This window comes from Nerophis lumbriciformis, linkage group LG13, assembly GCF_033978685.3.
Source record: "Nerophis lumbriciformis linkage group LG13, RoL_Nlum_v2.1, whole genome shotgun sequence".
Classification (NCBI taxonomy): domain Eukaryota; kingdom Metazoa; phylum Chordata; class Actinopteri; order Syngnathiformes; family Syngnathidae; genus Nerophis; species Nerophis lumbriciformis.
In genome coordinates this window covers 35016269-35027281 of record NC_084560.2, presented here as the reverse complement: position 1 = coordinate 35027281, position 11013 = coordinate 35016269, and the positions used below count along the sequence as shown (strand labels likewise).

Here is an 11013-nt window from a genome sequence, read left to right as displayed (position 1 = left end):
ATAATTATGATGCGTTCAAGAGTCTTACGGCCTGAGGGAAGAAGCTGTTACAGAACCTGGAGGTTCTGCTTCGGAGGCTGCGGAACCTCTTTCTAGAGTCCGGCAGTGAAAACAGTCCTTGGTGGGGGTGGGAGGAGTCTCTGCATTTTTTCTGAGCACTGGTCAGGCAGCGGCTTTTTGCGGTCTCCTGGATAAGAGGAAGAGGAGTCCTGATGATCTTTTCCGCCGTCCTCACCACTCTCTGGAGAGACTTACAGTCTGAGGCATTGCAGGCTCCAGTCCAGACAGAGATGCTGTTGGTCAGCAGTCTCTCTATAGTGCCTCTGTAGAATGTGGTGAGAATGGGGGGAGGGAGCTGTGCTCTTTTCATCCGACGCAAAAAGTGCATGCGCTGCTGAGCTCTTTTTACAAGTGTGTAGGGACCAGGTTATATTGTCAGATATCTGCACCCCCAGGAACTTGGTGCTGCTTACTATCTCCACTGCTGTGCCGTTGATGTAGAGTGGAGCGTGGCTGGACTGGTGCTTCCTGAAGTCAACAATGATCTCCTTGGTCTTGTCGACGTTCAGGACCAGGTTGTTGGTTCTGCACCAGTCAATCAGATGTTTCACCTCCTCCCTGTAGTCCATGTCGTTGTTGTCACGGATGAGGCCCACTACTGTTGTGTCGTCTGCATACTTCCCAATGTGGTTATTAGTGGACCTGGCGCAGCAGTCATGAGTCATCAACGTGAACAGCAGCGGACTCAGGACGCAGCCCTGGGGGGAGCCGGTGCTCAGGGAGATGGCACCGTAGGTGTTGTCGCCCACTCTCACAGATTGGGGTCTGTCTGTGAGGAAGTCAAGCAGCCAGTTGCAAAGGGGGGTACTGAATCCAAGGGGGCCAGTTTGCTCACCAAATGCTGCGGGATGATGGTGTTGAATGCTGAGCTGAAGTCCAGGAACAACATCCGCACGTGTGTGTCCTTCCCTTCCAGATGTTCTAAGCTCAGGTGGAGTGCAGAGGAAATGGCGTCCTCTGTGGAGCGGTTAGGGCGATAAGCAAACTGGTATGGGTCGAATGTGGGGGGAAGTCTGGAGACAATATATTTCTTTACCAGCCTCTCGAAGCACTTCATTATGATGGGGGTGAGTGCAACGGGGCGGTAATCATTGAGGGAGGAGATTGTGGGTTTTTTAGGCACTGGGATGATTGTGGTCGTCTTAAAACATGATGGTACCAGAGCCTGGGTCAGCGAGATGTTGAAGATGTTCTTGAGAACCCCAGCCAGCTGGTCTGCACATCCCTTAAGCCTAATGTCATCAGGTCCCGGTGCTTTCCGGGTATTCACTCTCTTATATTGAGTAATACCCTTAGTAAGTAATAACTCTTTGGGATGTGTGCAGAGGTTAATTACACAATATCTTTACTGTTCCTAATATACATAAACGACTTGTCATCGGCATGCGACTGTGAATTGTTCTTGTTTGCGGATGACTCGGCCTTGCTGGTATCAGACAAGGACAAGTCACAGGTGGAAAAAATCCTCAGTGCTGAACTCTGTAGAACATGCACCTGGCTCGCTGACAACAAGCAATCCATACACTTGGGTAAAACGGAATCCATCCTATTTGGGTCCCACATCAACCTTAAGAAAGTCAATGACTTCACTATAAAAGTGGATGACATTGTTATCACCAGGAAATATGAGGTCACCTACCTAGGTTCCATTCTAGAGGCTAATCTTTCCTGTGATAAAATGGCAACCAAGGTAATCAAAAAGGTCAACCAACGAACGAGATTTCTCTATAGAATCTCCTCTCTGGTCAACAAAAGCACCATGAGGATTCTAGCGGGAACTCTCGTTCAACCCTTTTTTGATTACGCATGCACCTCCTAGTACCCTAGCACCTCCAAAACCCTCAAATCTAAACTCCAAACATCCCAGAACAAGCTAGTCAGATTACTTCTAGACCTCCACCCCAGATCCCACCTCACTCCTACCCACTTCTCCAAAGTGGGCTGGCTCAGGGTGGAGGACAGAGTAAAACAACTTGCACTGAGCCTAGTCTATAAAATCCGCTACACCTCCCTGATACCGAAGTACATAACCACAACACCAGGGGAAGCACCACTAACCACGTTAAACCCAGATTCCGAACTAACAAAGGTCTTAACTCATTCTCTTTCTATGCCACATCAATGTGGAATGCGCTCCCAACAGGTATAAAAGAAAGGGCATCTCTATCCTCCTTCAAAACTGCAATAAAAGTTCACCTCCAGGCAGCTACAACCCTAAACTAACACCCTCCCCGGATTGTTAATAATCAAATGTAAACAATCAAATGCGGATACTGTTTCTTATGCCTTCTGCTCTCTCTCGCTCTCTCTCTCTCTCTCTCTCTCTCTCTCTCTCTCTCTCTCTCTCTCTCTCCCCACTACTTGCTGTCCATATCCTACCAAGTCAGACCTACACTATTCCAATATCCATTTCTCTGTTCTCAATTGTTGATGACTGATGATAACAACCAAACCCGCGCCCCCCTCCACACCCTGGATTGTAAATAATTCAATGTGATTATCTTGTGTGATGACTGTATTATGATGATAGTATATATCTGATAGTATATATCTGTATCATGAATCAATTTAAGTGGACCCCGACTTAAACAGGTTGAAAAACTTATTCGGGTGTTACCATTTAGTGGTAAATTGTACGGAATATGTACTTCACTGTGCAATCTACTAATAAAAGTCTCAATCAATCAATCAATCAATCAATCAATCAATATTACTTTTTTGGCAACAATGTCCTGTTATGTGAGTGTCTCCATAAAAAGTAGTGGTGCGGAAAAAAAGTGTAAATAGAAATTAGATCAAAAATCTGATTTTTTTGTAATCACTACCTTCATACGTGTATCTATCTTCTATTTTCTACGATTCTGTTTTGTATTTGATGACATTGTCTTTTTGTTTCCAAACATACACATATACGCTGCATACTCCGGTACAGTAGGTGGCGATATGTGTCTTTTAAGTTATGGCTGCAACTCGCCAGAAAAGTAAAAGAAGAAGAAAGACATCCTAAACTCACATGTGAAGAAGAAGAAGAAGAAGCCGCCCTCATGTTTGGACACTACCACAGACGTAACATAGCAGTGTGGTCTTTAAGTCTGCGTTAGTCTCTCCGTTTGTACTAATTCGTCTATCGTGTGACAAACTACACGTTATTCATTCTTCGTCCAAGTATAAACTCGACTCGTCTCCGTGAACTTTGCAGCTTCTCGGGTTAGCTTAGCGTGCTAGTTAGCTTAGCTTGCTAGCTGCTAACATAGAGACGCGGAAGTGATCAACACGTCGCTAACTAGAGGTCACGTGTGAGTGTAAAGTGTTGTGATTGTGTGAAAATGTGCGAAAGAAGGATAGCAGAGTACGAGGAGGAACTTCCTCGAACAAAAGACGAGAAGGAGAGACAACGTCAACTACTGGACGCTGTTTGCAAGAAGCCTCAAGTTGAGTTGCACAAAGCAGGTTTGTTTACTTCTTACTCTCACATCTTTACTAACTTCACATGAAATAACATTTGGAATAACTTCACTGAGTGGAGGAGCTTAGTCAAGAAGTAAAATGATGGAAATTGAACATTTATTTGCACACGCAAAACAGTACTTTCAAATCCATCCATCCATCCATTTTCTACCGCTTATTCCCTTTGGGGTCGTGGGGGGTGCTGGAGCCTATCTCAGCTACAATCGGGCGGAAGGCGGGGTACACCCTGGACAAGTCGCCACCTCATTGCAGGGCCAACACAGATAGACAGACAACATTCACACTCACATTCACACACTAGGGCCAATTTAGTGTTGCCAATCAACCTATCCCCAGGTGCATGTCTTTGGAGGTGGGAGGAAGCCGGAGTACCCGGAGGGAACCCACGCAGTCACGGGGAGAACATGCAAACTCCACACAGAAAGATCCCGAGCCCGGGCTTGAACCCAAGACTACTTAGGACCTTCATATTGTGAGGCAGATGCACTAACCCCCCTTCCACCGTGCTGCCTACTTTCAATTCCTCCCAGACGAAATAACATCCAACAATGGCTGGGATGTTACTGACGTCACGTCCCGCCTTATGAATACTGGTGGTGATCAAGCTAGCTCTGTTCTCAATGAGTACTTGGTGTCAACTAGCCTTTCTCGAAGAAGAAAAAATGCCCTTCTTTATAGTGGAAGGCACATTGCCGTTAAATTAAAAGTAATGCACTTTTTACTTCAGATCATACTTGCCAACCTTGAGACCTCCAATTTCGGGAGGTGGGGCGTGGTCAGGGGGCGGGGTTGTGGTTGGGGGCGTGGTTAAGAGGGGAGGAGTATATTTACAGCTAGAATTCACCACGTCAAGAATTTCATATATATATATACACAGTGTTGGGTTAGTTACTGAAAACCAGTAACTAGTTACAGTTACTAGTTACATTATTTCAAAAGTAACTCAGTTACTAACTCAGTTACTTACACCAAAAAGTAATGCGTTACTGTGAAAAGTAACTATTTAGTTACTTATTTTTTTCTCCTTTTTTTTAAGGCTCCCATTAATGCCCTTTTAGCCTTCGTTTCAGTACTGTTATTGCACTGGAGAATAATACAATGTGTTGATCAACTTGACATGCATTTGCATCACTGAACTCTGTTAAGCAATGTGGTCTACATACAACACACAAAGACAAAGATATGTTTCAAAGGGCCAATTTATTTCAGGCCACAACAAATTGACAAAACTATTTGAAATAGCTGCAACATAACATACATAAGTAACAAACCGCATAATAACAACATAGCTGTAAAGCTGGCTTCACCCAAGGAAGGCACACATGACATACACAAAGCCTAATCAGGCATTTTTTCTCTCTCAAGGAATTGTGAAATAAAATCATGTATTCAGGAGATCAACACTGTAGTGAAGCCCAGAAGACTCTACACATTTCCCCAGTTTTAGTTTAGAGAAAATGAAAGATTGGCCTGGCCCACTAGCATCCCTCTTTATGTTTGTGAACTTTATAGTCTATACATTTAGAGTGATGTGATAATCAAACACTCTAGAAGTCTAGAATGAAATAGTATATAAGAGAATTGACAGTGTGTACCTTCAATGATGAGCAGAGGCAGAGTTTGGAGTGTTTTCTTTAGCTCGCTTTCCATGTTTATGTGCTCACTGTCCAGGTACTTGGAACATGTTTTCTGTGCCATTTGTTGTTTGATGCCGGTATCATGCTATTTAGCTGCCAGAAAACGGGTGACTCCACTGTAGAAATAGCCTGCATGTCTTCTAGCACATACGCTGCAATGGCTCTATCAATGTTGTCCTGGCTAGCATTGCCTCCATTAATATCCTTAGGTGGAGGTGAAGTGGCATCGGAGTCTGTGTCTCTCTTTACTAGCTTCGTCAAAGCATGTTGCTTATGTGGCGTGGCGAAGTTGGGAGAGTGGCCGTGCCAGCAATCTGAGGGTTACTGGTTCAATCCCCACCTTCTACCATCCTAGTCACGTCCGTTGTGTCCTTGAGCAAGACACTTCAACCTTGCTCCTGATGGGTCCTGGTTAGTGCCTTGCATGGCAGCTCCCGCCATCAGTGTGTGAATGTGTGTGTGAATGGGTGAATGTGGAAATAGTGTCAAAGCGCTTTGATTTCCTGAAAAAGGTAGAAAAGCTATACAAGTATAACCCATTTTTGGGCAGTATTCCCGGGTGCGGTCACTGTTGCTACTCACTGCTCCCCTCACCTCCCAGGGGGTGATCAAGGGTGATGGGTCAAATGCAGAGAATAATTTCACCACACTTAGTGTGTGTGTGACAATCATTGTCACTTTAACTTTAAGTAGATGGGATCTTTGATCCAAGACACAACTTACATTTAACTAAAATGTTATTTTCTTTGTGCTCGACAAAAGAAAAGTAGTGACAATGTCTCCATGTTAAGAACCTCGACTTCTGGCTTCGCCATGATGTCTTTTTAGTTGTTATGAGAGTAGCGTGTGTGTGTGTGTGTGTGTGTGTGTGGCCCTTTAAGAAATGACAGCATGTGAGGTGAGTGACGTCAGTGAGTGAGTGGGCGAGAGAGGTGAGGGAGCGCAACAGAGTGAATGCGTGCAGGTGCTCTAGCTTGGTGGATGGCTACGTGCAAGACACCAATAAAGTCACAAAATTGCAACAAACCGCCGGCCTCGTCATTCACCCTTGAGTCCGGAGCTGTAAAGACCCACTGCCGGGTAAAGTGAAGGGTGTTAGCCCCGAAGTACATAGGCCCTGGAGGAACGTCTCCCCTGCGCTCCGCTCCTCGGTCGAGGAAAGCACGCCTTTTCTTTTCCTTGTGAGACAGAAGGACGACACTTCTTCTGTTTCTAGCCGATACTACATTAAAAAATAACGTAAAATAACGCAGTAACGCATCATGTAGTAACGGTAACTGAGTTACTGGATATAAAAAAATAACGCGTTAGATTACTAGTTACCGCCGAAACTAACGGCGTTACAGTAACGCGTTACTTAGTAACGCGTTAGTCCCAACACTGTATATACATAAGAAATACTTGACTTTCAGTGAATTCTAGCTATATATATAAATATTTATTTTATTATATATATACATATATATGTATATATATATATATATATATATATATATATATATATATATATATATATATATATATATATATATATATATATATATATATATGAGAGAAATACTTGAATTTCAGTGTTCATTTATTTACACATATACACCCACATAACACTCCTCATTGTTGAGTTAAGGGTTGAATTGTCCATCCTTGTTCTATTCTCTGTCACTATTTTTCTAACCATGCTCTCTCTGATGATGCATTCTGCTTTGTCTCCTTGTTGTGTGTGCAGTTGTGCACTGCACTCTCTAAAAGCCCTAGATTTTATTGTCACATATGCATGTACAGTATATGGCAGTATTGTCCTGTTTAAGAGTGTCACAACATTGCTGTTTACGGCAGACTAACTGCTTTACGGTAGACGAAAACGTGACTGCTGTTGTTGTGTGTTGTTGCCGCGCTGGGAGGACGTTAATGGAACTGCCTAACAATAAACCCACATAAGAAACCAACAACTCGCCCTCGATCATTCTCCAGTTATAACGTGATTGGGCAGGCACACTGTTTATATTGTGGGAAAGCGGACGTGAAAACAGGCTGTCGACACGTCACTCAGGTCCGCCTGAATTTCGGGAGATTTTCGGGAGAAAATTTGTCCCGGGAGGTTTTCGGGAGAGGCGCTGAATTTCGGGAGTCTCCCGGAAAATCCGGGAGGGTTGGAAAGTATGCTTCAGATGAGACTAAAAGTTAGTGGAGTGACTTGTGCTGGTTAAAGGGGAACATTATCACCAGACCTATGTAAGCGTCAATATATACCTTGATGTTGCAGAAAAAAGACCATATATTTTTTTAACCGATTTCCGAACTCTAAATGGGTGAATTTTGGCGAATTAAACGCCTTTCTACTATTCACTCTCGGAGCGATGACGTCACAATGTGACGTCACATCAGGAAGCAATCCGCCATTTTCTCAAACACATTACAAACACCGAATCAAATCAGCTCTGTTATTTTCCGTTTTTTCGACTGTTTTCCGTACCTTGGAGACATCATGCCTCGTCGGTGTGTTGTCGGAGGGTGTAACAACACGAACAGGGACGGATTCAAGTTGCACCAGTGGCCCAAAGATGCGAAAGTGGCAAGAAATTGGACGTTTGTTCCGCACACTTTACCGACGAAAGCTATGTTACGACAGAGATGGACCCTAGCTTCCCTGGCCTGCTGACATCAACTCCAAAACTGGACAGATCAGCTTTCAGGAAAAGAGCGCGGATGAGGGTATGTCTACAGAATATATTAATTGATGAAAACTGGGCTGTCTGCACTCTCAAAGTGCATGTTGTTGCCAAATGTATTTCATATGCTGTAAACCTAGTTCATAGTTGTTAGTTTCCTTTAATGCCAAACAAACACATACCAATCGTTGGTTAGAAGGCGATCGCCGAATTCGTCCTCGCTTTCTCCCGTGTCGCTGGCTGTCGTGTCGTTTTCGTCGGTTTCGCTTGCATACGGTTCAAACCGATATGGCTCAATAGCTTCAGTTTCTTCTTCAATTTCGTTTTCGCTACCTGCCTCCACACTACAACCATCCGTTTTAATACATGCGTAATCTGTTGAATCGCTTAAGCCGCTGAAATCCGAGTCTGAATCCGAGCTAATGTCGCTATAGCTTGCTGTTCTATGCGCCATGTTTGTTTGTATTGGCATCACTGTGTGACGTCACAGGAAAATGGACGGGTGTATATAACGATGGTTAAAATCAGGCACTTTGAAGCTTTTTTTAGGGATATTGCGTGATGGGTAAAATTTTGAAAAAAACTTCGAAAAATAAAATAAGCCACTGGGAACTGATTTTTAATGGTTTTAACCCTTCTGAAATTGTGATAATGTTCCCCTTTAATCATATTTCACAATAATTCTTATTCGTCTTGCAGACGTCCAGCAGCTGATTGGTCATCAAGAAGAACCTCTCTCTTTGTTGCTGAAGGTGAGCTCTCCTTTGAAGCAGGAGGATCCACAGCCCCCCCACATTAAAGAGGAAGAGGAGGAACTCTGCATCACTCAGGAGGGAGAGTGTCTTCTAGGGCAGGAAGAGGCTGATCTCACCAACTTTCCACTGATTGTTGTCTCTGTGAAGACTGAAGAACATGAAGACAAACCACCTGAGTCCTCACAGCTTCATCACACTCCAAGTGAGGAGAAGAGAGAGGTGGAGCCTCCAAGCAGCAGCTCATCACAACACATGACAACAGAAGATGATGGAGACCACAGTGGAGGATCACAAGCACACAATCTCTTAGCTCCACTGTCAGATAGTGACGACTCAACGTCACACGTTAATGTCAATATGGAATCACACTTGAAAACACATACAGGGAAAAAAACTTTCATTTGTTCAGTTTGTGGTAAAATATCCTTCCAAAAACGTAATATGCAAGTACATATGAGAACACATACAGGAGAAAAACCTTTCAGTTGTTCAGTTTGCGCTAAACCCTTTGTTACAAACTCTGATTTGACTCGACACATGCGGACACACACCGGAGAAAAACCTTTCATCTGCTCAAACTGTGGCAGAAAGTTTTCTCAAAGGGTAAGCATGTTGTCACACATGAGGACACACACAGGAGAAAAACCTTTCAGGTGTTCAGTTTGCGGTAATTTATTTTCAGAAAAACATAATATGCAAATACACATGAGAAGACACCAAGGAGAAAAACCTTTCAGTTGTTCACTTTGCGTTAAGATATTCTCCGAAAAACATACTATGCAAATACACATGAGAAGACATAGAGGAGAAAAACCTTTCAGTTGTACAGTTTGTGCAAAAAACTTTGTGGCGCAGTCTGACTTGACTCGACACAAGCGGACACACTCTGGAGAAAAACCTTACATTTGCTCAAACTGTGGCAAAAAGTTTTCCCGAAAGGGAAGGATGCTGTCACACATGAGAACACACACAGGAGAAAAACCTTTTAGTTGTTCAGTGTGCGGCAAAAGATATACTGACAAAAATATATTGCAAAGACACGTGAGAACACACGCAGGAGAATAACTTTTCCTTTTCAGAAAGACCTCTTTGAATGGACTTTTGCAGAGTCACTAATGGTCTACTGCAGGGCTTCTCTAAAGTCTGTACTGTGTTCCAGATCCAGACCAAGACTTAGTCTGGACCCAGCCGGGATCCAGCCAGCCTACCACATACACTAAGTTTCTTTTAGGTACTGGTTGAAAGAATTAAATATGATTCAGAAGATCCTTTAAGGGTGGAGCCGCACTTTTTACGGGATTTTGCCTATCATTCACAATCCTTATGTGAGACAAGCCCACATATGTCCTGGTGTCCAAGGACAGACTCTCAGTTTGTTGGAGGTGTGGTGTGTTTACTGACAAAGCATGCCTTAAACACCTGGCAAACAGAACACAAATAAAAGTAGCAACTTAAACTATCAAAATGTACAAAGCAAAGAATCTACCCATTCAAATCAATAAAATGAAGCACGTGATTTGACAGCGGCATGTCTGAATTGGTCACAACAAAATGGCTGCCGCATCTCAATACCAAATACTATAAAAATGGGACCCTTTACCTCCCTGCTTGGCACTCAGCATCAAGGGTTGGAATTGGGGCTTAAATCACCAAAAAGATTCTCGGGCGCGGCCACCGCTGCTGCTCACTGCTCCCCTCATCTCCCAGGGTGTGAACAAGGGGATGGGTCAAATGCAGAGGTTCATTTTACCACAACTAGTGTGTGTGTGTGACAATCATTGGTATTTTAACTTAAACTTTTAATCCTTCTGCTCTTTTATAGGGCTTCCAATACTACCCAGAATACTCCACAGTTTCCCATAGTTAAAGTTAAAAAGTTAAAGTACCAATGATTGTCACACACACACTAGGTGTGGCGAAATTATTCTCTGCATTTGACCCATCACCCTTGATCTCCCCCTGGGAGGTGAGGGGAGCAGTGGGCAGCAGCGGTGGCCACGCCCGGGAATCATTTTTGGTGATTTAACCACCAATTCCAACCCTTGATGCTGAGTGCCAAGCAGGGAGGTAATGGGTCACATTTTTATAGTCTTTGGTATGACTCAGCCGCGGTTTGAACTCACAACCTACCGATCTCAGGGCGGACACTCTAACCACTAGGCCACTGAGTAGGTGGCTTACATACAAAATCCAACATTTTGACACCTCAAACAGTTAAAGTTATAGTGGTCAAATAAAGGACCTCAAAGATACTAACGCTATCTAATCCTCACATTTGACCAACCTAAGACAAGATGAATTAAACAGAAGACAAACAGCTGTTATTTGATATGGTCTGATGTCATCAGTGATGATTTCATCAACCCCACAAAACCAGGTAACACCTGGCGGCTCCTGTCATGATCCGTCACCCGGGTCATGGCA

General features: G+C 43.7%; 1 protein-coding gene across 1 annotated transcript; it reads left to right on the top strand.

The window, feature by feature from the left end:
• The first annotated feature begins 3102 nt into the window (after positions 1–3102).
• LOC133613395 (uncharacterized) lies at positions 3103–10168 on the top strand. The gene is made up of 2 exons (XM_061970916.2): positions 3103–3510; positions 8534–10168. Exons 1-2 carry the CDS (start codon positions 3387–3389, stop codon positions 9652–9654), a joined length of 1245 nt encoding a protein of 414 aa, XP_061826900.2. The 5' UTR covers positions 3103–3386; the 3' UTR covers positions 9655–10168.
• Positions 10169–11013: the final 845 nt, after the last annotated feature.